We start from the raw sequence: 25,326 nt of genomic DNA, 5'->3' as shown, positions 1-25,326 counted from the left end.
CACCTGCATACAGCAGTGATGCCACTAGTGGTTAAAATTATTTCTATAAGAATCTCCGATATAACATAAATGTTAAGAGGAGGAGTGTACTATGCAAAAACCCAGTATACCTGGAATTCAGAAAGAGCTGTGTTTGGTGGAGATTGTGCTGTGATACCAACATGAAGGAAACAGATGAGATGTCAGCACAGGCTACCTTTGAGCCAGAGTGAGCAAAGAGCATTTTCGGATGTGAGAGGAGATGAGATACAGTTATGGGCTAATTTGATTCCAGATACTTTGTATAGTAAACTGAATGAGTTCAATGTTCTTTAAGGTGAGGGAGCCACTACCACTCAGCTGAGCAGGATCTGGCCCTCCCATAGAACTGTTCTAATACCTTAGCATCATCACTGTTTCGTAAGTGTAACTTAATAGTAGCTGGCACAACGGAGTTCTGGTGTTGGTCCTTATGAGGGCTCCAAAATGCTACAGTGATGCAAAGAATCATTACAGATGATGGCAATTAATGGTTTAAGATTAGGCCTTCTCAAAATAAAACCGATCATTAGTATGTACTTTTTTCCCTCTTAAAAGAATCACCCAATTCCTGGCAGTTTCCTTTGAAATCCTACTTAAAAAAATAAATCCAGTTTAAATTTAAGATAGGACTGATATCCTGTGTGCACTATCTAGGCCTGCTTCTGCAATTTCATTTCTGCTGAGATGTACTGTAAAATCTGTTGGGAGTCAGTGCAGGACATAAAGCAAATGAGGCGAGAATGGCAATTCTTGTGATAGCTATCAAGGTGATGAACATTAACAGGGCATTTTTCAGTTCTTCAGTATTCATACTTACAGATTGCCAGATATTTGGCTTTCACAGATATCCTTAATCTTTCCTCACTTGTTCAAGTATATAAGTTTTCCTGTCTTGTACACACAGCCTGGAGAGTCAGTTTGTGTTTCACTGTGAATTAAATACAGACAAATCAACTCATTTTTATGTGTTTAGGATAGGTAAACAGGTTATCTCTTGGTTCAGACTCAGTAGCAGTTTACAACAGCTTTAGTTACAGCACATCTGCTGAGGAACAGAGATTGCTAGTAGTTTAACCCTTTTTGTCACTCCAGTTGCAAGGCAATATTACTTCACAGGCACCTCATTAGGAAAAAATGGTCTAAGGTATTTGTTGCACTGGCTAAAACAGTGGGTGCTCTAAAGCTGCCATTCTGCTTGCCACCTTTAGCTTTCAGTTACATCAAGACTGACTTGTTCATGTGTCTGAGCCCTGAATTTAAGACAGTTATTCTGAGCATAAGATACTGTGTTCAGATCTTGTGCAAAATTCAGACCAAGTGTAGAAGTAGATACGATTGCACTCTGAGTATTATTACTCATAACTTTGCTTGGGCTATGACCTACTTGATAGGACCTGATAGCTACTCTAAATTCACAGCTCCAGATTGCTCCATCATGAATTGCTCTTTGGCTGGCATAAAAGTTGGGTCAAAATAAGCTTCTCTAATGTGGTACAGATTTTGGGAGCAAAGCCCAACCACCCTATTTCTGCTAACCCCAGTGAGCTTTAGGCTACTGCAAATGAATTCCAAATAAAAGGCAGTTGAATTGCTAGTTTGCTTTAACTTGTCAGTGTTACCATTTGGCCAGTCATAGGAACTAGGCAGAGAAAACAAGCATTTTTCCCCTTTCATGTCTTTGTTTTAGCTGTACTTACCTCTTACCATGTCATCCTAAATGGTTTACAGAAATTTGGCAAACTTAGAAAACTTTCTTTGTTTTGGAGGACTGCTATCTCTTCTTCTCCCTTTTGTCTTAAACTCAGACATTGCCCAGATTTGTGTCTTTGGACAGCATTAAACACCTCAATAGCCTTTTAAATTTGAGAATCAGCACAAACCTGCCTCTCCGTGTTTCCAACAGCAATTACCTTCAAACCAGTTACTAATTACTAATTTGTGTTAATTAGTAAGAAAAGAGGGCACACACTGCACATTTTTCAGTGTATGGATTTCACTGTCTCTGGAGTTTGATGGCATAAACCTACAGATATGACCAAACCTAATCATTTATTGCCTACCTGTTGCCGCAAAACATCCTTTTCCTCTGCACAGGGCCTTAAGACAGGAGGTCGGTCTAACCTTCCTCTCTGATTCAGAGGAGATGGCAATCATTAGCTATACAGAATTTTTTCATTTCATGTCTTCCAAAAACTTTTTATGTATAAGAAGTTGCCGTTGACTGTTCCTCTCATGCTTTTCCTAAGAGATAGATGATCAAGACAGCAGCTGCTGCAAGACTTCCTTGAATGTAGGTGATGACTTAAGTTGCTTCCCTCTCCATTTTCACTTGAGACTATATATGATTTCTTTTGTTTTCGCTACAGCTGACCACTTTTGGTCTTCTGTTAAGGCTTCTTTGCATGTTTATACACACATTGTTGAAAACAGCTCTTTCATTTTACAGTTGTTCTCCGCTCTTTCCAGTCATGATCCAGAGTTGGAAAACAAATAGGGCTTCTGGATGCGGTTGACTGCAGACTGCCATGCTGAGTAACAGGAAAGATCAGAGAATCACTTCTCCATATCTCCAAAGGAAACACCTTGATGCTAGAGGGCTTGGTTTTGCTTTCATGCCTTGTGGCTGAAAGGCTCTTCATGATAGAGCTGCATATTGATCAGACAAAGGGAAGTGACATTGATCACTAGTGCAATATTTCTATACTTCTTATACATTCTGGGCATAACATGAAATTAAGATCATCCTCCTTCATGCAGAGATCCACATAGCACTCCTCTGTCTTGTATGTTGCTCAGGATACAGCAGCACGGGCCAACACAGTAGAAATACACTACATTGACTAGTATCTCAGTGGCCTGCACAATGGCACAGTGACTGCAAAATGGCATTTCTGCTTTTAGACAGCAATAGTAAAAGCCCAAGTTATATTCAACATCTTTTCCTGAGGGCTCTTTGTGACTGCCACCTGGCTCAGCCTTCTTGTGTGACGGGCAGGATTACACCTTTACAGTGCAAAAAGGGTGCTTACCTGAGATTACGTTCTTGCCTACCACCCAAAGAACCTTATTTTGGTTTAGGTCTTCTGAAAAAATACGATTGGTCACTTTGTTACTTGTCCATTTCATTCCTTATACCTGTGTACAGCATCTTTACGTTTTTAAAATCTTTTTATCTTTTACAAGAATAATTTGAATATTTATGTTACCTTAAGCAAATGTTTATCCCACAGAATAGTATATCAATGGGATTTTTTAAGTAGAACATAATTAGAGCCAATCCAAAATGACTGACCTTGGTTAAGACAAAACAGAGACACCAACCTGTCTATTATATAATGCTTTTTCATATTAATCCTGTTGCATATTATGCTAATCTAAAGGAATTTAAGGGTAGATAGAAAAGATGAAATTCTCTTATCCCTGTAAAAAGTTACATTTACGGAGGAAGAAATATTATCAGGGCAAAAAGTAAATTAAGAGTGGGGAGTATCAAGTCTTGCTTTTAATTTTGGTACTATTCGTAGTAATTTCTGTACTATTGGTAGCAATAAAAACAATGGTATTTTATATTTATAGAGGATGTGTGCTAATGAATTTCAGAAGATCTTATGAGTATAGGAAATACTGCATCTATTTTACATGAGGAGACCAGTATATCACAAAATTTCTCGTGAGTTTCAGTGCAAGTAATTTGCCAAGGGTGACATAGCAGCTTATGGGAAGCTAGGGAAGAAATTTAGGTCTCTACTTCCATGCTCCAACTTTCTGAACATGAGCATTTCCTATTGGAAATATCGTAGAATCATAGAATATCTCAAGTTGGAAGGGACCCAACTCCCTGCTCCTCGCAGGACTACCTAAAACTAAACCATATGACCAAGAGCATGATCCAGATGCTCCTTGAATTCTGACAGGCTTGGTGCTGTGACCACTTCCCTGGGGAGCCTGTTCCAGTGACCGACCACCCTCTCAGTGAAGAACCTTTTTCTAATGTCCAATCTGAACTTCCCCTGATGCAGCTCATTCCATTTCCTCATGTCCCTTCGCTGGTCACCAGAGAGAAGAGATCAGCAACCCCCCTCCACTGCCCGCCTTGAGGAAGTTGTAGACTGCGATGAGGTCACCCTTCAGCCTTCTCTTCTCCAAGCTGAACAAGCCAAGTGACCTCAGCCGCTTCTCATAAATCTTGCCTTCAAGGCATTTCACCATCTTGGTCGCCCTCCTCTGGACACACTCTAATAGTTTGATGTCTTTCTTGTATTGAGGCACCCAAAACTGCACACAGTACTCGAGGTGGGGCCACACCCCCAGTACTGTGTGCAGTGTAGAGCGGGACAATCATCTCCCTCAACCGGCTAGCCATGCTGTGTTTGATGCACCCCAGGACATGGTTGGCCCTTTTGGCTGCCAGGGCACACTGTTGTCTCATACTCAACTTGCCATCAACCCAAACCCCCAGATCTCTTTCTGTGGGGCTGCTCTCCAGCCTCTTGTCCCCCAGTTTGTATGTATAACCAGGATTACCCCATCCGAGGTACAGAATCCAGGACTTGCTCTTGTTAAATTTCATTGGTTGGTGATTGCCCAGCTCTCTAGTCTGTCAAGATCTCTCTGTAAGGCCTCTCTACCCTCGAGGGAGTCCACAGCTCCTCCTCGTTTAGTATCATTGGCGATACTAGATGTATCAGATATGTATTGGCAATACGAATGTATCAGGTTCCAAAGAGATCTTGAGCTTGAATAGGATACTGAGTAGACATGAACTGTGCCCTTGAATTTGACATGCTGCTTGCTGTGTTCATGGTACTTCCCTTCTCCCTCCTCCTCTCCAGTATTCTTTATCAGAAATAAAGTAAAAGTGAAACTCAGATTCTTTAGTCTCTGTAGGATATGTGAATCAGTTTCATTGAATCATAGACTCATGTAAGTTGGAAGGGACCTCTGGAGGTCATCTAATCCAGCTTCTTGCTCAAAGAAAGGGCAACTATACCAGGTTGCTCAGGGCCATGTCCAGTTGAGTTTTGAGTATCTCCAAGGATGTAGATTTCACAGCTTCCCTGGGAACCTGGTTCCTGTTTTTGACCGCGCTCATGGTGAAAAATTTTTACCTTGTATCAACCTGGAATTTCCCATATTCTAACTTCTGTTTGTTGCCTCTTGTGCTTCCACTGTGCACCTCCAAGAAAAGTCTTGTTCCATCTTCTTTGTACTGTCCCATTAGTTAGCTGTAGACAGAAATAAGATCTCCTCTGAGCATTCTCTTGTTAAGGCTGAACAGCTCCCAGCTTCTCAGCTTCGTCATATGCTCCAGCCCCCTAAACATGATCTTGGTAGACCTCCACTGAATTTGCTCTAGTATGTCCATGTCTTTCTTGCACTGGAGTGCCCAGAACTGGACACGGCATTCCAGATGTTGTTACTCCAAGCACCAAATAGAGGTGTAGGGTCACTTCTCTTGATCCTCTGCTTGTACTCTTACTAATACAAGCCAGGATATTGTTGGCCTTCTTTGCCTTAAGGAAACACTGCTGACTTCCATTCAACTTGTCCATCAGGGACCCCAGGTTTTTCTCCAAAACTGCTTTCTAGCCAGTCAGTTCTAAGCCTGTTTTGTTGTATGGCATTATTCCATCCCATACGCAGGACTTGGGTTTGCCTTCATTGAAGCTCATAATGTTCCCCTCAGGCCATTTTTTCCAGCCTGTTAAGGCCCGTCTGAATAGCAGCCCAGCTCTGTGGTGTATTGACCACTCCCCCAGTTTGGTATCATCCACAAATTTGCAGAAAGTGCCATCCATCCCATAGTCCAGGTTGTTAGTAGAGACACTAGGCAGTATTGGCCCTAATATCACTAGCTGAAGCTGAGGGATAGCTCTAGCCACTGCCAGCTGGACTTTGTACCACTGATTCAACCCTTTGAGTCCGGCCAATTTTCCACGCCCTGTATTATCCACTTATCCAGTGGGACCATAAGGGTACTATGGAAGACCATGTCAAAGCACTTGCTAAACTTAAGGTGAAAAACATCCACAGTTCTCCCCTTATCCACAGTGTAAGTCATGCCATTGTAGAAGGCAGTCGGGTTAATCAGGCATGGGTTGCCCTCAGTAAGTCGATGCTGGCTGTTCCCAGTCATCTTCTTGTCTTTCATGTGCTTGCAAATGGCTTCCAGGAGGATTTGCTCCATAAACTTATGGAGGTCTGATGCAAGGCTGGCTGGCCCATAGTTCCCCAGATCCCGCCTCTTGCCTTTCTTGATATTTACCTTGTCCAGTCATCAGGAACCTTACCCTGTCCTCATGACTTATCAAAGATTATAGAGAGCAACCTCACTAAGACATATATTACTGTATGATCTTCATATCTATCCCTTCTAGTCCCATAGACCTATATAAGTTTGTTCTGCTTTGCACCATATCTCAGTTCCTAAAACATTGTTTTGGATCTTAGCTCAGATTGACCCAGGCTGCCAAAGTGAATAATAAAGATTCCAAGATTTGCCTGATTTTGAGCAATACCCTTAAAATCACATCATGTTCTTTTGATCATAAAGATCAAATGAAGTCACAAAAATTGGAGGCAGATTTTGGAGACACCTGTCTTCAAGGCAGTTTTTTAGTGGCTTTATGAAATAATTGGCCACTTCCAAAAACCAGATTTGAACAGAAGCTTACATTTTGAATGGTTATGGTTACCTGGTTCATAAAAGAAGCTGAAATTTAGGTTTTCAGAAGTGTTCACAAACCATGACACGTGTTGAGAGTTTCAGGCATTTAATAGTATTCAAAGCGAAATAAATCCTGTCTGGTGTCAGTCTTCTTTTTAAGAAGTGACCAAGCTCTATTGCCACCTGGTAGAAATTCTGCTTTAGTTCAAAAACTTCAGAACTAGAACCTGGAGAACTGATCTTTCACTGCTAAACCCTTTCAGACACTGAAGTGACATATTAAAGGACTGAATACCCATGTAACTTCACCTGGTAACTTAGTCAACATTCCTGATCCAGTGCTGAAGGACCAACAGCTCAAGCTTGTGCTTTTTAACAGGATATTTTAATATCCAGAAGCACTGCATTTCCCATAGTGCAATGGACTATTGTTAAAACAATAAATATCCTAATTGAGTAAAGCATAGGTATAGCACGTTGGTAACGATTTAGGTTACTTCTTGTCTATAGATCCAGGGAGCAGATACATGAGAGATTGTTCCAGAATTAGGAGCTTACAGTGGAAAAACAAAATGTAAGCTGTCCCAGACTGCCTTATGTAAATAGAGGTCCTTTTCTTTAGATCCCTGTTTCTGTCTGAGTTTTCTGGTGGGAATTCAATAAGGATGTAAGTGGGGCTTCAAACATCACTTTAAATTCACAGTAAAGTCTAATAGTTTCAAATGATGAGCTTTATCATCATTCAGAAAGAATCTAAATGCCAATTACATGACACTGCTTCATTTGTGTCTTCCAGTTCTTTTTCTGCTCCCTCATCAGAACAAAAAACATCAGAAATGTGCCAAGAAGTCTGAAACAAACAAACAAAAAGAGTAATAAATATGCTGAGGTTGCCTTTCACAGACAAAAAACCAGTGGAAAATGATCAATATCACTGTGAAGATCTGATCCAAATTTTGAACATCCGTTCTTTCTCTTCTATATAAGTATAGCTTCTCCAACGTGATAGCTTGGAAATAAGTAATTTGCTTCTGCTCTTTATTTGAGACCTAAAACTTGTATTTGCATTTCAAATATATACTAAAGTTTGATAGTGGTGAGGTGAAGAATGAGTTGAAGTCATTTCTGACAGAAACACAGGTGGTGATGTGCTTTGGTTTATGTTGTACATAGGTAGACCTCAGCTATTCTATTTGATGTAGCTTGTAATACCTCTTTCCCACATTCTGCTATTCACATTTGCTTTCTTTTACCAATGTTTTCTCACGACCTTGAGTTTAAGGAATTTCATCAATACATCTCTCCGATTATGCAAACGGTTAGAGGTACTGTCAGATGTCCTCTTGCTCACTTGGATCTTCATCCTGTTAGAGTTTGTCATGTATTAAAGTCAGAGTCACCAGGAAAGTTGAAGGGTATTTATCCTTTTTGGTTTGTTTTACTAAATCTCTGTGAAAATAAGAAAAGCTGGCTTGATTCCCCTCTATTTATACATAGAAATAACTCTTGTTCACTGAATGACCCTTACCCTATAGATCCAGTCATCCATGCCATGGGAAAAAAAAATTGTTGTGTCTATTCATTTTCACTGGATGTCATCCAGAAAGCAGAAATATTACTGCTTATGTTCATCTCGTGTTGATGAACTGCAATAAAGGACTCTTCATATGCCAAAGTTAATCTGCTAACATAAGATTTACTGCTTTTTGCAGTGCCATGCCAAACGTACATCTTGAGCACTTTTTCCTGTTTTTTAACCTTAACTCTTTACTCCTGGCAACTCATGCTACCATTAAACTGTACCCAAGTAAAAAAGTTTTAAATGACCTGAAACTTTTTCCCTTCTCTGAAACATAAAATCATTTGATATGTTGGCCTCCGAGGACACACACGCACACATTCACATACAAATGGAAATGCCAGCATTGTCATTTACAGAAGAATTCTTCAAGCAGCAGTGTCAGCCTCTAAGTCTATACAATAGTCCTTCTCAGGGGAGTAAATGAAAATCAGAACTATATTACTTAAACGGTTAGGCTCAGGTCCTGCAAGTTGTACCTAAGGTGAGAACCCCGCCTGAAAATAAGGAGTTGTGGACTTAGCTCCATTTTCAAAAAGCTGTTCTAGAAAACACGTCAATCCATTTGTTAGCTGTGCTTGCTGGCAGTTATATGCAAATCCATTTGTATACTGATTGCTTTCTCTACATGATGTTATTACATAGCACACATGGCATAAAAAATGTAAAATCTATCTAGTAGAGCATGTGTGAATGTATATGGTCGGCAGAGTTGTGCCCCATGCTGTTAATGCGTGTGTGCCCCAATCCCTTGCTTTCAGTTTGTTCGTAAGTGCCAGCAGCTTATTCCACGACTGATGTAGAGGTCTGTGCCAGTGCACAAGAAAAAAACCAAAACAGTTACACTTTTTTTCTCTTATTTTGAAGCAGTGAAGTCCCTCCAAAGGGCCGGTCTAAGTTCACCTTGAGGGCATTAGCAGAGGCTACTTTAAAATAAAAATCTTTTAGTACTAGTCAGTTGAAAGATAAAGCCTTTTCTGTTCTGTGTAAATAATTTTTGATCAATGTACTGTTCTAAGGCAATTCCCGATTAGCATATCCTATAGCTTATTGTCGGACCCTGTCCACAGGGTACAATTGTGACACAGACTGTGAATATTCAGCAATAGGAGTCTGTAAATCTGAGTAGGTAATGACAAAGCCTCTTTAGGGAAAGCCAGAATGAGGTGAGCTGAGTAGAATAATGGCAGTCTTGGGGGGCAGGGGGGTATTTTGATTTAAGCAAAGCCAGAGCAACTGAAGAAGATACTATTAAAAGGACTTGCTCTCAGAAGTAAATAGTTTTCAGATAAATGCACAGTTCAAACTGACATGCTAAATTGGCATCCTTACATCCACTCTATTCTCTGGAGCAAAGCAAAGTTAATCATTTTACTTGCCTTTTATCTATTTTATGGATGTGTGTGTGGCTATGTGTGCGTATGTATGTCTGTGGTGTGCGCATGTGCACACACAAGTAACAGAAAATAATGGCAATGAGGGAGGGGTTTTTGCTTTTTCTGTAATGAAGTTGAAGATTTTTTTTTAATGTAGTGGTACCTAATAGTCATTGGCCACTGTTGTAAAAGCTCAGAAGTATTGCAGCTTTCTCTTGCCTGTGTTTGCCCAGCCACCCTTCTACATACTACAAGCACTGGGAAATTTCAATGACACAGCTTGGAATGGGTTCAGTGACCTCAATTATGCCCTCCCACCCACTCCAAACTCCTTTCAATTTGCAAAAAGCTTTAAGTGGACAAAACCCAGATGCCTTTTGCTTGTAGTTCAGTAAGAACAGATTGGGCATGTAGATTCTTGTCAAAGTGATATATGTAGTTCATTTTCCATTAACTCTTTCTTAACTAAGGATTTTAAATTCTCAGTTCCAAGTCTAGCACTCTGCTTTGCTTTCTACTGCTTTTTAAAGTTCATTAGGCCTACAACATCATTTAAAAAAATGAACCTTAAAAAGCCTCGGCTAGACATTGACTGATACGAAACAGACCGAATGTTTGGTTCTGCTTTTAAAGGCAATCACTTTTTTTTCTTTTTAAACTTGTTTGATATGTAATAACCCATCCTGTTGTCTAAGACAGTTCAAAAGCACTACCTAAATATAATAAATAAAAGCACCAGTTTGTGGGGGAGAAAGAAATCATGACTTGTGGAAATGATTTACCAGTCAAAACCAGTACATGGGCCCTGATGACCTTGAGAGCTTGCTTCAGTTGGCTTGCCTAAACTTAGATTGCTTTCATAATGTTGTAATATTGCCCCAAAGAGTCGGTGCCTCTCCCCTCCCCCAGAACATTTCATTACACTCCCTTTCTCCCTCTCTCTCTTTCTCTTTCATTCTGCAGAAACATGTGCTGTCAATAACGGAGGCTGTGATCGGACTTGCAAGGATACCGCGACAGGGGTACGATGCAGTTGCCCAGTTGGATTTACCCTGCAGCCTGATGGGAAAACGTGCAAAGGTCAGCTTCTGTTTGCTTTGCAATGCATCATTTGCCTTCAGCGGTTCCAGTACAAGATGTAAATATTCAGTTATTTAATCAATACTTTTAAGTTAAGGCAATACTGGCATAGTGATTGCAATTGAGTTCATTAGCTTTCTCCTTCCCTAATTTTTCTGTATTTACCTATTTCAATCATTTTTCTTTCTATTTATTAGAGGGTTTTATTACTTCAAAGAAATGAGATACAGAGGTCAAACTGTTTCAAACTGACCAGAGATTTAGAGGAACAACTCTGAGCTGCAAAAAAGCCTTCAGTTTCAAAGGACAGTCTGATACCCTTGTAAAACTTCAGTCTATTCACATCTAATGGTGTCTGAATTTGTCTATTCAAAAAGCGAGTTAAAATTCTCAACCAGTACTTTGTTACCTGCAGATAATCAACTGGTTATTACTAAGTAAAGCCAAGCAAAAGATGCAGAGGTATTGCTCAAAAAAACCCAGACAATTGTCCATTTCTGCCCCTTCGAAACATAAGTAGCCAGCTACAAAGGAAAACCAAAACAACCCTTACTAGTGCCCAGGTCTAAACCGCACAGCTGATGCTCAGATTTTACTGTTCCAAAGGCAGCACGAGAACCTTGGCATTTTGTCCTTCATGAGTGTGTTAAAACTGAGGTCAGGGGAAGGGAGAACAGAAAAGAGCATCTGATATCACTGTCAACATCTGTTCTCAGTTAAGGAGACAGGGACAGTTCTCAAATATCCCTGCAGAATCACACTTAATGGCACTATGCACGTGAGTAGATTTGGATACATGTTGTTAGGACCAGGCCCTCCATCAACCATTTTCCCAACTTCCTATGTATTTCTTTTGAGCTCCACTGCAAGAGACTTGGTGATGGACATCCAGGAGGACATTGCATATATTGTTGTCACAGAGAATACTTTTTTTATCACTCAGTGACTTATCATAAGTTGACCTAACTTGCTAAGAAACTATTGGGACTTTTTTCCTTCAAAGTAACCAGAAATGTCAGAATATCTTCAGTCCAGGGCTTGATGTTACTTAAAATAGTAAAACCCACAAAAATAAACAGAAAATGTGTGGTTTCCTCTTGCTCCAGGCTGAAAAATCCCAGTGCTTGGGCATGATCCTGTTAGTATTTATAGAAATAACAGTCCATTTGCCTGTTTATTTGAAAATAAAACATTTAAACTGCCATTGCACACAATGTTAATAGTTAAGGGTGAGCACACATCAAAAATTAGTCGTTTTAGTTCAAGCCACATAAAAATAAATCTTCATTTTTACAGGCAGACTAGCTAAGCCATAGCAGAGCAGTAACAGTGATTCCACCAAGTGCTTAAAAAGGAGGCATTTTAATACTGTAACATACACCTAGACTTGATCATAATGTTTATTATTGAAACTGCATCATGAAAAAAAAGATTAATTCTAAATTTAGAAGTTTGGCCATAGAACTAATATGAAACAATATTTATATAATAATCAAGTCTACAATTAGTGCTACAGACAAAATGAAATATTCAACTGATCCTCAAACTAAATACCCTAGCTCTAAGCTCTTTCACGTTTTTTTCTTTTCCCCTTTTTAATGAGAAGAAAATAGAAGAAACAGAATCTGTGTTTTTATGATGCTGTAGATTCTTTCTTACTTTCTTAAAATAAGCAGCAACTGGAAATTCACATGGTTTAACAAACCAACCAGGCCATTTCTTTTTAACCTTTATTGACATTTTAGGAAATACTCTTCATCATAAAATGGTAAAATATAAGTTTTGCATTTAATTTAACTGTAATTAATAATATTTATCGAATGTATTGCACTGTGAGATTTCTGGGCTAGATTCTGCTTCCCTGAAGCTAAAGTAACTTCCCGTTTAAATCTGTGCACAAAGGGTCCTGCACTTAAACTGACCAGTGAAGCTTCTTCCATAGCTTTCACAGGCAGCCCTTAGTCAAGACTGCTTTCTAAGATTTACATCTTCTGAGTGCAAAAGTGAGCATTTTGGTGGAGTGACATTGATGCCTTCTTGGCTTCTTTTGCTTATAGGTAAAGCCTGGAAAAGGCTGGGGTGGGGAAATTCAGTGTGCACTTATTCCTTCCTCTGAGTTCTATAGGAAACAAGAGAAAAGAGTGATCAGCTCAGGTTTTCTCCTTCGATTTTTTTTTTCTCTTTAATCTCCTTGATTTGACTGGCCCACAATTTCTCATATATACAGTTCATTGTTCCCTCTAGCTGTAACATTACATCCGAGTGGTAAAAGCAATGGCTTACCTATTGGATGCCCTTTAAAGCATTTTCTAGGGATCATGCAGCTGTCACATCTTGTCATTCTTGGGCAGAGTTTTCAAGTCCATCAGGTGTCACAGCATCTCCAAGTAAGGTTTTTCATAGAAGCATCATTTTAAGAGAGGTTATATTTCTAAATATGGGAGAAAGATATGCCATTATCTATTAAAGGAAAGTAGAGAGACAGGGCATGTAAGAAAAGCTGAGAGAAGTTGGAGGGTTCATTAATATATTAACCGAAAAATGCAATTGTGGGTTGAGCAAAATGATTAATATGTTTAGGTTGAATTTAGCAAATAACGTTGACCAAAAAGAATGTTTTTATTGGAAAGTCTACTATTTTTCAGTCCATTTTGGCATCTTCCTCTCTAAGACATTTTACATAGTGCAGCTACTATCTGAAATTATATAGTTGCTTAGATTCAAGAGGCTTAAATAAGACTCAAAGAAACATCTGAACTTTTGAGCACTCCAAGGTGGACATTGTGTAATTTATTAATCTGTAATTCTAGCTCACTTGTAGGTGATTTCCTCAATAGTGTGCTTTTACCTTATTGGTATTTTATGGAAATCTATTGCCACTTTTCTTCTGTATTTTTTACAAGGGAATCAGGTAAATGAAAAAACATTTTTATTTTTAAATCAGTGAAATAAATAAAAATATTATTTTTCTAAATAACAAAACTTCCTAGATGGTTCTGTTCAAAAATCAAGACTAGTCTGGTTTAGGCATTGTATAGACATATAATGTGAAAAAGAGTTTACTGTCCAAAATGTTCACAGGTTTTTCTTTAGTAGTTTGGAATTTCATTAACTGTTTAGTATAGAAAAAAGGCAAGTATACATACAAAAGGAAAGGCAATTTTTTAAGAAAGAGTATATGCAAACATGCTTTATTTGCCAAAAGATGGCAAATAAACCCTATGAAATGTAACTAATTCTTCTACACTTTGTTTACAATATCATATTTCATATTCTATAGTTCTATCATAAAAGCTGGGATGGATTAAAATCACACCATACAGAACTGAGTCAGGCCTGAAACTCTGGTATTTCTCCTGGCCCTTTCCCAATGTATCAGAGAATGGAGGGTGCAGGAAAGCAATTTCCAAGTAATACAAGGGACCTACCTTCAGCAGTTTTGCATGTCGACCTCTTTCAGAGGCTCAGTGGGAAATGAGAGTTCATTGTACCTCAAAGAATCAAGCTCCTTTTGTAAAGGCAAAGTGCAGTCTGGTTTATATCAAATGTCAATAAAATAGGAAAAAAAAATGTTGTGGAGAAAGTTTTAACATGGAATATGTCCAGGTAGCTGCATAACCAATAGGAAGACTACTGTAGCGGAAGATTGTTTTGGTTTCTGGAAGCTGAAAAAATCTTTTTTATCTCTGATTCTTTCTCCCTTACATATATTACTTACCTGATCTTGTAGTGAAGTAAGAGCAAAAGTGCTGTCTGTGGTCTAGTTAGAGGGACCTTCAGATGTATTAATGGTGGCTGGGATAAAAATTCATTAACCTTTTGCTGTTCTTTAAAAGTCAGTCTCAAACTCAAGTCTTCCCTCAGCTGGGTTGGCACACAATGGAGAATGCTCCTTTTTTCCCTTCAGCTTTCCTATCAACTTGGCTCTTAATAAGCCAAACCATGGAGGCTTTTGTCAGCTAAGAGAAGAGGCACATCCCAGGCAGAAAGAGTTCCATATTCTCCCTCTAATTAATGCTATTTAATTTCTCCTAGCATTGTAACTGGGCGATCCCAGCTTGATGCTGAGTTCATTTGATGCTGCCGATTATTGTGCTACACATGAAAAAAACAGTGTAGTTCATTTCCTTAAACACCTACCAAGTCATCCCACAGAAGTCAGCTAATGCAGACAGAAAGGGAGCCAGAGGATTAAAAGACTTAGTGGCCCAGGATGCTTATTGCTCATTGCCTCCTACCCACTTTTTAATATCCCCTATATTGAGCATGTCAGGGGTTCTGTGGTCCCTAGCTCCCTTGTTTGTTGGTTTCTGTGCATCCTTCCTGCTGAGTACCCTATTCATGCATCCAGCTGTAATCTGCCCTCAGTGAGAAGATTCATCAGTTTAGCATTTTAATTATATTAAATACAACTTATGTAGCTGATAAAGCAGGAGACTCACTTGCAAAAAACTTGTGGGGTTCGAGAGGAGTGAAGTCAGACTAGATTAGACTTAGCACAGATTTCTGAAGATTGTTTAAATCCAGCTGCCAAACTGGATCAAACAATAAAGGGCTCAACTGCCCAAAGGCAGCTACAGAAGGATGGGAGACAAGCTGAGCAAGGGAGCACTCTTCTTCCAGGACTTACAGTAGAAAAGGACTGGGAATGACTGCAAAAGACATCTGAGAGAGACAGGGGCTTTCTTCGTGGGTTCTCTAAGAAGTGAATTAGAGCAAGAGGAAGGGCCACAGGCTTCTGGCATGGTGTAAAATGTAGGACTGTGTGTCTGATGTGTTCCATCTCTGCCTCAGGGATTTAAGAAAGAAACTGTGCCCTCGAGGCACTCTTGTGCCCCAGAATAATGCAGCTTCCCAGCACTGTACACATAGACATAGAGGAACTGTTCAGGGTGCAGCACTTGCTGAACTCCTAGAGTCAAATGGCAGAGAAAATGTAATTTTTAAGCAGGAGAAGAGAAGCATAACTGGATTTCTAAGGGTTATGGAGCAAAAACCGTATGTCAAATGTGGCTTTTCCATAAACATCTGTAAAGAGTCACCTAACTTCGCAGTGCCCCATAGATGTTTTGTAATAGCAAGACGTGTATTATTTTGTTTAGCTAACTTTCTATTTTGCATCATTTTCATAGGTAAGCATGACAGTGGGATTTTGGGGAGGTAGATACTCAGCTGGGCTAGAATGTCAGTGGTTTTAGTAGCATTATGATGTTACATTGATAATCTGCCACCAGCTGTGGCTAAATACAGCAGTATTAATTCATGTGCACGAATAGATCTTTGCCAAGCCTAGGTGATCTCATGGGCATGTATTTAGGAGATAGAAAGGTCCCTGCACATCTCCACCTAGAGATGGGGCATTTTATTTACTGTGCAACACTAAGTAAGCCCTTCTTAGCCCTCTGGCATATTGTTTAACTAGAGCGGTGTTACGCTGGGGTTATGTGACTGGATGCTGTTTAGGCAAACATTTCTTCTTCCTGCTGTCTCATTGTCATGGTTACCCAGCAATGTGGTGTGCTCTCTACTTCCTTGAAACAGGCCCCCATCCTTTTGCATTCAGATGCAGCAAAGAAATGTGGCACTTACGTGCTTAAATACTTGACTGTGCTGCAGTGGGAGCATCAGAAATGCCTTAGCGTTGAATGGTTTGTCCACTAACTCAATTCTGTAACCTTCCTTTTCATTAAGCAATCTCGAAAAGAAGAGCAGGAGCGTAGAAACTAATGACCAATTCTAGTCAAAGGACCGAATCCAAGTTTATTGAAGTAAAAGGGAATTTTTGCATTGGCTTTATTAGGGTGACATAGTAATTGCTCTTTTTATTTTTCTTAATTGCAGCCTATTACAGCAGGAAAATGCATTTTAAATTGGTTTTGGATACAAAAAAGGGAAACCCTGAAAGTGAATTAAATTTTGAAAATGGAATTGTTTCTGTGAGGAAAGAGTTTGTTACAGAATGAGCTTCAATGAAGCAAAATATGTCATGTTTTGTTAAATATGAACTGAAAGGTTTCATTAAATTAAATGTTTAAAATTAATGCTTGACATCAGTTTGGTACAAGAATATGACTCAGATGTTGAAGGCTTTCCTCTCTTTTCATTCAGAACACACTAACACTAAGTGAAAAGCTCACAATGAACAGTTTAGCTGGCCAATTTGGCTTCATTTCCTGGCTACAGAATATCTGTGAACAGTTATGATTTCCTCCATCATTCCATTAGTCGAAATTACTTAAAATTTGTTTTAGGTTTTTTCTCTAAATTGGATTAAATTGACTAAAGCTTTTAGAATTGCATCTTGTCAGTCCCGATCAATTCATATGAAACGGAAAATGTTTCCTCTTTTTTTAGAAAGGAACACCAGAAGGAGTTGCGGGTTATTTTTATTGTTTATTAGTAGTAAGATGCAGTTGTTATTCTGGTACGTCAACTATTAGCTTGCTTGAGTTATGATACTACCTTTGTTTGACTGTGATTGATTGGAAAAGTTTCAGAGTAGTATATTTTTTTCACTGATTGCCTAAATGGGGAAGATTTTGCAGTAGGGGTAATTACCTATGATGAACTCAAGTTTTGTTTAGTTAATATCCCTGACTCAATTTGACATTTTTTTACATGCCAGTAAAAGTTTGACAGTAAAATATATCCCTGTGCAAGATAACCTCTGTAAAATATATGCATCAGTGAAGTTTACACCAAGGCAGATAGAACTTAAGTGGCACATACAACCACACTTTTCACATCATGTAAGTGTCTCAGTGACGTTAGAATTAAGTCTATAGGTTTGGAGCAGGTCTTCTGAACTAGGATTTGTCTCACCTAAGAGGCAAATGCAAGACAGGCACAAATGAATTCATGTGAATTAACTTTTTTTATTTTTTTGTTTGAGCACTGTTCTAGTTTTCTTCCTTAGCTATAAAGAGACCTCCTTGAAAGTACTCACCCAAATACAAAAAGTTTTCTTTGGTTAGATTGCCACAGAAAATTCTTAGGTTTCTGTTTAAGTGAGACCATAATTTTACCAAAGGTATACAGGACTTTTTCATAAATGCATAAGAAGCATTAGAGAAGATATCACTAAAATAGCATGCTGAAAGGTAACCCAAGTTCCCTGCTGAAGTGTATAACTTCCATTTGAAGGTGAACAGCCGCAGAATTTAGATATTTAGCTTCTGCATAACTTCAAGGAACGTATTGCATTAGAATCACTAAGATAGTGTGCTATAAAGCTGGAATTATGTTGAATTCATTCACATACATCAGCATTTTAAATTAAAAGGAATTTAAATGATCTCCCCAACAGTTTAAACTTCTAGAGTTTGCTTATAGAGGCAAATCTGTTCATAGCTGCCTGACTACTCCTACTTGAGATCTGCAGGCTACTTTCTGTGCATCTGCCATTAGCAGTATCCTTTAGTGTGATATCTGTGGTACTCCACACAGTGAAAGGAATATTGATGCCAGCTCTGCATTACATGGCATTAGTGTCAATAGGTATTGTATTGGCACCCAGAGCAGGTCCTGGGACATATAAAAAGAGCTTTTTCCAGCTCACTTTTCTCTAGCAACATGAAGATTTTTTTAAGACATGTGAAGAGGTCAGTTTAGCTTCCTCCACATTAGACACATACGGTTTTTGAGGAACATAAGCGTTATGAGCCATTAGCCATAACGAGCCATTAGCATTGTCCAGTGCTGTCTCAAAAAAGGGAAAAAACATACATGCAAATGGTGTGAAAGAATAAACTCAGATGAAGTAAGTTGCTGGCAGCCATCGCTTCCACTGCAGTCGAAGTGCTGTGGTACCAGCAAATATCAGCATAAATGTCAGTCATAACATTACAAGCAGCAGTGGGTTTTTTGAATAGGATCTCTGGCAAAGTCAGAAAGGGCAAAGACCTGCTTGTCTTATTCCCTTTTCTTCTGATTACATGTCCCTTGATAATTGCAGCACCTGAAATGGCAATTTACTTCTGTGGCATATCTTTAAGATAATTTATGTAGTTAATAGAGCGGTTGTACTCTTACTTTTAATACTGGTTCATACCATTGCTGCTTGATGCTAGAGTAATTTGGTGTACAGCACATTAAATTTTGTTAACATTTTGCTGATATGGTGCCTTATATTCATAGTTTGGTTTGGAAAGTAGCATATGGAAAATGGTCCCTTAGCTTTACTCTCAGTCAAAGGTACAGTGACGAATACTGAGAGCCGCTTTTCATTTAAGCTAATAAGTAGCTTCTCTTTGCTTGCTGCACATAAATAAAGCTATCTGGGTTGGATTGCTCTGGGATATCCCAGAGCAATAGTGTGCATGGGGCTTAGCATCTGTCGAAAGGAACTAAGGGAAAGAAAGACAGGATTACTCTCAGTAGGCTTTAATTTACTATTTTGGTATCTCCACTGGAAAAAAAACGCAAAACTTTGCAAATGGAAACAGATTGAGATACAATAAGTGCTTAGACCCTCTATGAAGAAGCTGACCCAAGCAGATAGGACATTTTATCCATGATTCCTGGGAGTAGCAAGTAATACAAGGTTTTTAGGTGATCGGCCAGATATACTTCAGGCTTTTTAGGGGAAGATTTCTCAGACATTTCAGAACATTGAATCCTTGCAGGATTTCAAGTCAAGAACCTCAGAAAAAAAGGCATTGAAAATTACTATTTCATTTTTAAAATAGAGGTTGTCATCCTCAGGCCTTTGTATAGACTGCATCTTCTGTGACTCTTCCTTTGATCCCCAAGGCCCATATTGCCCCTGCCATGGATACCAAACTAGAATGGCTGTCCTCTCTTCCATGCATTAGCTCTCAGTGGTCATCAACTTTGATTTTGGACCTTGTGCCTTTTACTTCTCTCAGGAATCCCAGAGTGTCCCATTTTTTAGAATATGGTCAGAAGAATGGGTGACCCCAAGGAAAAATAAGCACATCAGCCTTGGTAATTCCTGATGGGATTAGAAGTTTTACATCATATGGCTAAACTACTTCCTATTTGCACAAGCTTAAAGGTATGTGCATTGGGAAGTAACATGGAACAGCTGGCACCCTCTGAACTCATATCTTATCACAATAACATGCGCATAAGCACATGCAAATAGTCTAATCCCAGCCTATAGGGTATCCACTTTACTTGCCTTGAAAATGTATCTGAACTGGGTTACCCGTTCCACTTCCCTTCAGAGTCTGATCAGTGAGGAATAAAGTGACTCTTATTGATGTCAACAACAGAAGCAAAATATAAGAAAAAAGTGGATGTTAATACAGTGGTGCAAAGAGGCCTGTGTTCTCCACTCACATGTGAAAGTCAATGCAGCACAAAATTCCAGTTCCTCTATGGTTTCCTTCTACCTTCTGTGTTACTCCCTCAGAAAAACATCCTACTCCAGGGGAACCAGACTTCCTTGATTTTTATCAACAGCAGTCAGTAGCCTGTTTGTCAAAGCCAGTTCACAAGCTGTCTGGAGTCAGGGGGTAGAATTTTAGAAGCTAGTTATTAAAGTATGTGTTGTCTTTTAACAACCCTTAAGTGTTTACTGAAGTGGTTTATTTTGAGCCATTCTTTCTCCCTGATGACTTTCTCCCTGCTTCTCATCAACTTAAACCAAAAGTAAACTTCCCAATAGTCAAATCAAATCTAGTTTTCATAATTCATTATACAGCAATTCTACTTTCATCAGACCCCTTACATGACTCTGCTTTCAAGCTATAACAACTTAGCAGTTTTTGGAACTAGAAATAAGTGCATGTTCAAATATAAACACCATTTGAGTTTGCTTCTCTGTACATGTCAGCAAAGAGCCATCAGAAAATAGAAGAGATCAGATATGATCACAAGCCACAACAGCCATAAATCAAAACAAAAAATACTTTTGCCCTCTCCATGCTGAACACAAGGCAAATACAAATCTTGTGGCTGAGGTCCATCTTTTATCCTACAAACAAGAAAAAAATTGAATTCAGAAACCTTTTATATGTTTGCATGCATGAATTGTATGACACAGAATGGAGAATGGACAGAGGAACCTCTTTGCCTTGCATGAGAAGTCAGCACCTAAATAAATTCATGAACATGAGACCGATGTGAAGAATGATGGTAATGAAAATGTGGGTCCTCCAGTAACTAGACTAGTGCTTTTAGGAGGAACGAAAATAGTCATTTTCTATATATGTGATGCACAGATTAAATGTGCAATTAAATGCTCAATTAAAATAGCTGAATTTTCTTTAAAATGCCTTCTGACAAACAAGTTCTGACCATTTTCCAGTGCTTCTGCATAGTTAAAGTATCATGAGATCACATGCCATTTTCACTAAGCAAGCAGATAGCTTCTTGGTAAAGGCAGATTTGTGTGAATCTCAAACTGCTCAAGTGATTTATGGAGACCAACAGATTTTCTGGGTAGATGTTGCAGCAGTAGCAAAGGATCTCCCTGTCTCTTCCCCTTCCTAATACTACTCTTCTTCTGACAAAATGCATACGATTAAGAATAGAGGCATTTGTGCCAAAGAGGTGACCAAAGGCAGACAGTGGGCGATTTAGGACTATGAAACAATAGATGCAGCTGCCCAACCAAAGAAAAAAGTAACAAAACCAACATTAAATGAGAGGAAAATGAGGACTTTTGTCATGAAAACAGTGGTCCTGTTCAGTGCTTGAGTACTGGCAAGAGTTTCTGAGAACACACACTTTGTAACCTCTTTTGGAAAGCACTGAGAAGATTGTGTTATAGTGCAACCCAGTAAATGCTTCTACAGGGAATTCTTTGGCATATGAATCAACCATATGCATGGACTGCGCTGCAGAGATAACAGGTAGACTTGTAGTTGGTGAAAGAAGAAGATGCAAAGGAAATTTTCTAAATTTATTTTATAGGAGTGACAAATGGAAGACTACAGCCAAAAGGGAATATTAAATAACAGAGGCAGTTTTGAGGTTATTTTTGTTTTGGTAGGACTTGAGCAAGATGCAAGACCATCTGTGTCCAAAAAAAACCTCATACAGATCAGGATTGAGAGAGGGAAAACTGAGTAACTGATGGAAGAGCAATGGTCAAGTTCAGTTTATCAAAAGAGCCGCTTGTTTTAGAAGAGATGGGTAAGACTAGGAAATCAGACCAGAGCACAAGCTCCCAGGTAGCTACAAAAACATTTTCAAAGTAGCTACCTGACTGCGGATTAAAGAAGGAAACATCAAGGCGTGTCTGTGATAGCCTTATTGCTGAGGCCACAGTCATTTTATGCGATTACATCAATGTTATCCAGTCTCAAGACAAAGAACAAATAAGATCAACCCAATGTGAGGAAAATGGTAACAGCATCTGGCAGGCAGCTGCAGCAGCTCAGTAGAAAGCTCTGTCATGTCCAGTGAGTGGGCCATAGTCATCTGGCCCAGCACTGCTGCCCTGGAAATAACTGTTTCAAGGCTTGGTAAGACTGGGAGCTGACTCAGAATAAGGAAGCTAATTTTTTCCCCACTTTTTTAAAGAGGGAGTTGACTGTTGTCGGTGCAGAGGCAAATCTGGCATGTGATAAGATGACAGAGCGTCTGACGGAGGAGCAGAGGGAGGCATAGAGAGAGAAGGGTCAGCAAATTTGATGGTAAAACCATAGGTGGTGGAGGAGATGTTGCAGAGACAGAAAGATGCTCGTCACCAGCAGAAAATGTGTGGGATTTGGGGGAGCAAAAGATAGAAAACTCTTGGTGGTAGCTGGCTGCAAGTGGTCAGAAGTCTAGGGAGGGGATCAGAAAAGTGAGCAATTGGACGCTGAGTGATGGGTACGTATGTTGACTGGACATCAGAACAGTGAATTTTAGATATATAGACATAATTTGATCCAGACTTTGTAAGAGAGAATTGAAGTTCCAGGCCACAGTGAGGAAAAATGAAATTATAAATCCATGGGATTTAAAAAAATGAGAGGAAATGCAAATTTTAGATACCAACACAGGTGAAATTTGTCAGAAAGAAGAAAACGGAATGGAAAGCAAAAAAAGAAGAGAGGGTGGAGAGCAGAATCCAAGAAATAAAACTGTCAATAACATCTGCCTTCTAACTGTTGCTGCAAATTTATGTACTCTAGAATGCGTGTGAAACTTTCACTGCCCCTTCCCTATTTTGGGGGGGATTGCCTTTTTTTTTTTTTTTTCCCAGGTTAAAGACATACAATTCATTTGTCTGCTGTAGACTTGTTCACAAAAGACAAATATAATATAACAGATTATCTTCCATTAAAAAATTGCAGACTTGGGTCAGCTGCCATGTAACTCATTCAGTTTTGTTCCCTCCCAAGGGTTCTATCTATCCCCACAAAATAAATTCATGTGTACTAAGTTAGGGTTTTTTCATGACTAGGCGATATCCCTGTTCCCTGGAAACTTGCAGTTGTTATTTGTCTTTGTGAACCTCCCCTTTGAAAATGCCAAATCCTTTAAATTAATGCTTGGGAGGGTCATATTTTGCATTTCAGTTGTTGAAAAGACCTTGCATTTATTCAACAATATAAAGCTCCCTGAGGATCAGCAACCACAGTTTATTATGTAAAAGTGTGCTGTGCTTTCTGTAGTTTGGGAGTTGACTACTCACATAATCATAGCTACCAACATTCAAAACTTACAGTATTTTTTTCATTCTTTTATTATTGCTTTTTTCATCATAAAATGAAGCTTGTTTTTTATATGGCTAGATCCTGCTCTCAGTGAAGTATTTGTCTTCCTTGGTACAGAACTGATCCCTGGCTGGTTGAAGTAATGTCTTCAAAAAGTTTTGGAGGGTTAATTTTTGGTCACCAGCCAACTTTCTTTGATTCATTATCAGCTACTAGGCATTTGAATTATCATGGGCTAATTGCATTCAGCTGTCCTTTTCAGCAGGAGTAGCTTTATCATAGGAAAGCCAGCATAGTTTCAATGGGACTTTAGAGAGAGCATCAGTATCTTCAGCTGTCCTTAATACCAGTTTTATTTTTAAATTGTATTTCATTAAATCAAACACAATTTTTAGAAGCAAACTGACATTCTTGGAAATAAGCAGACAACTTTCCTGAGCAGATAGCAATTCCAAGGGGGAAAATTAAAACAACTATGAGTAAAGGTAAATTGAGTTAATATGCTAAGTCTAAGGATTCTTGTTTCTCGGTCCAGTAGTGCACAGCTTGCTCACTTGCCCCTGTATTCTTCATTGAGATTACACAGAAAAATTGAATACTGTAAGAGTAAGGCCTTGTTTTTTAGTGAGACCTAGTGCAGAGAAGATGCCCAGGGAAGTCACCTCCCCAGTTTTGTATGATTTATACCTTAAGAGACACTGAACAAACTCCTTTACTGTTGCCATTGTGCGTAACCTTCAGCAACTTCTGTCTCAGCTCCTCCTGCATAAAATGCAGAAACATTGAACGTAGAATTATTATGGTCATAGTGGCTGCATGAATAATTAAGGTAGATAAGTAATCAGCCCAATGTATTTGCACAATTCTCTACCACCATTTTAACCACAGTCTCCAGGTCTGCATGTACTTACATGGTCATTGTTACCATCTGAGTTTCCCAGAGTCTGATGTACTGTACTTTCCACATGCTTTGTAAAACAGAGATGTTATTTGTTGTCCTCAAATACAGATGGGATTCTTAACTGCACACTTATTTCTCCCTCTACAGTGTTTTATAAAAAGCATTTTGATTGATAAAATGTTACAGTGGGAGGAAAACTAACTTTATTTTCTGGGATTCCTATGGCTTTTTTTTTTTTTTTTTTTTTTTTTTTGGGGGGGGGGCGTAGTTTTTGCATTTAGCTCAGCCTAGACAGTAAAAGACTCTATCAGTCTATTTTTTTATGTCTCCAGTCCACACCATTCTGGTGTCACAGCCTAAGACAGCTTGCACTGTTTGGGTTCGTAGCATTGCACTAACATGTTTTTAAGTTTAAAAAAAGAATTCAGTGTTCAGCAAAAATTTTAAATGAAAATCCTTTCTTTTCACATTAGATTTAGTAAATCCCTTCCCTTTCACAAATGAGAAATCAGGGCCTAAACTATTCTGACAGCATTTCTAAGTTTTTCACTTTCGAAGCTTTTTGTGCTTTATAAATCTAATTAACTGTAATAAGAAAATAATAGGACATAATGTTTGTTTTACAAGGTGATTGATCTCTTGGCAGCCTGGCAGACTCTTTTATTGATTGGTTGGTGGATAATGTCAGAGTGGATATGTCCTGGAGGAGAATAGCTGACACCTAAATCCATACGTGACAGATTACCATCTGGGTTGGAAGACAGGTTTCTTCATGAAATTGCAAAGATAACAGGTGAAAATGGAGAAAGTGACATGAGGGAAATGTGTTGAAACCTGCTTCAACCTTTCCGTGCTCTAAGAGCATTTACACAAAGCTCTCTATTTTGTGGGCAGCCTGTTTTCAGGATGAGGGAGATTAAATTTTAATTACACTCATTCCTGTCTGCCCAGTCGAGTTTTAATTTTGTTCATTAGGAAAATGCCTTGCCCCACAACCTAGCCATAAAGTTAATTAAACAGAGAACCTTCATTTGCTACTTAGTGGAACTTCAGTTCGGTAATGATTATCATACATTACAGTTAATTAG

General features: G+C 38.9%; 1 protein-coding gene across 4 annotated transcripts in view; it reads left to right on the top strand.

The window, feature by feature from the left end:
• Window positions 1-25,326, top strand: part of SCUBE1 (signal peptide, CUB domain and EGF like domain containing 1) — a 221,058-nt gene that overhangs the window by 130,919 nt on the left and 64,813 nt on the right. For all 4 annotated transcript variants that reach the window (XM_072875936.1, XM_072875926.1, XM_072875918.1 and 1 more), the window contains one exon: window positions 10,607-10,723. In XM_072875936.1, coding sequence (XP_072732037.1) covers window positions 10,607-10,723 — 117 coding nt within the window. The remainder of the gene's footprint in view (window positions 1-10,606; window positions 10,724-25,326) is intronic.

The sequence above is a fragment of the Ciconia boyciana genome, chromosome 1 (genome assembly GCF_034638445.1).
Source record: "Ciconia boyciana chromosome 1, ASM3463844v1, whole genome shotgun sequence".
Lineage (NCBI taxonomy): Eukaryota > Metazoa > Chordata > Aves > Ciconiiformes > Ciconiidae > Ciconia > Ciconia boyciana.
The sequence above is the reverse complement of the archived record's forward strand: the minus strand, read 5'-3'. Positions and strand labels throughout refer to the sequence as shown.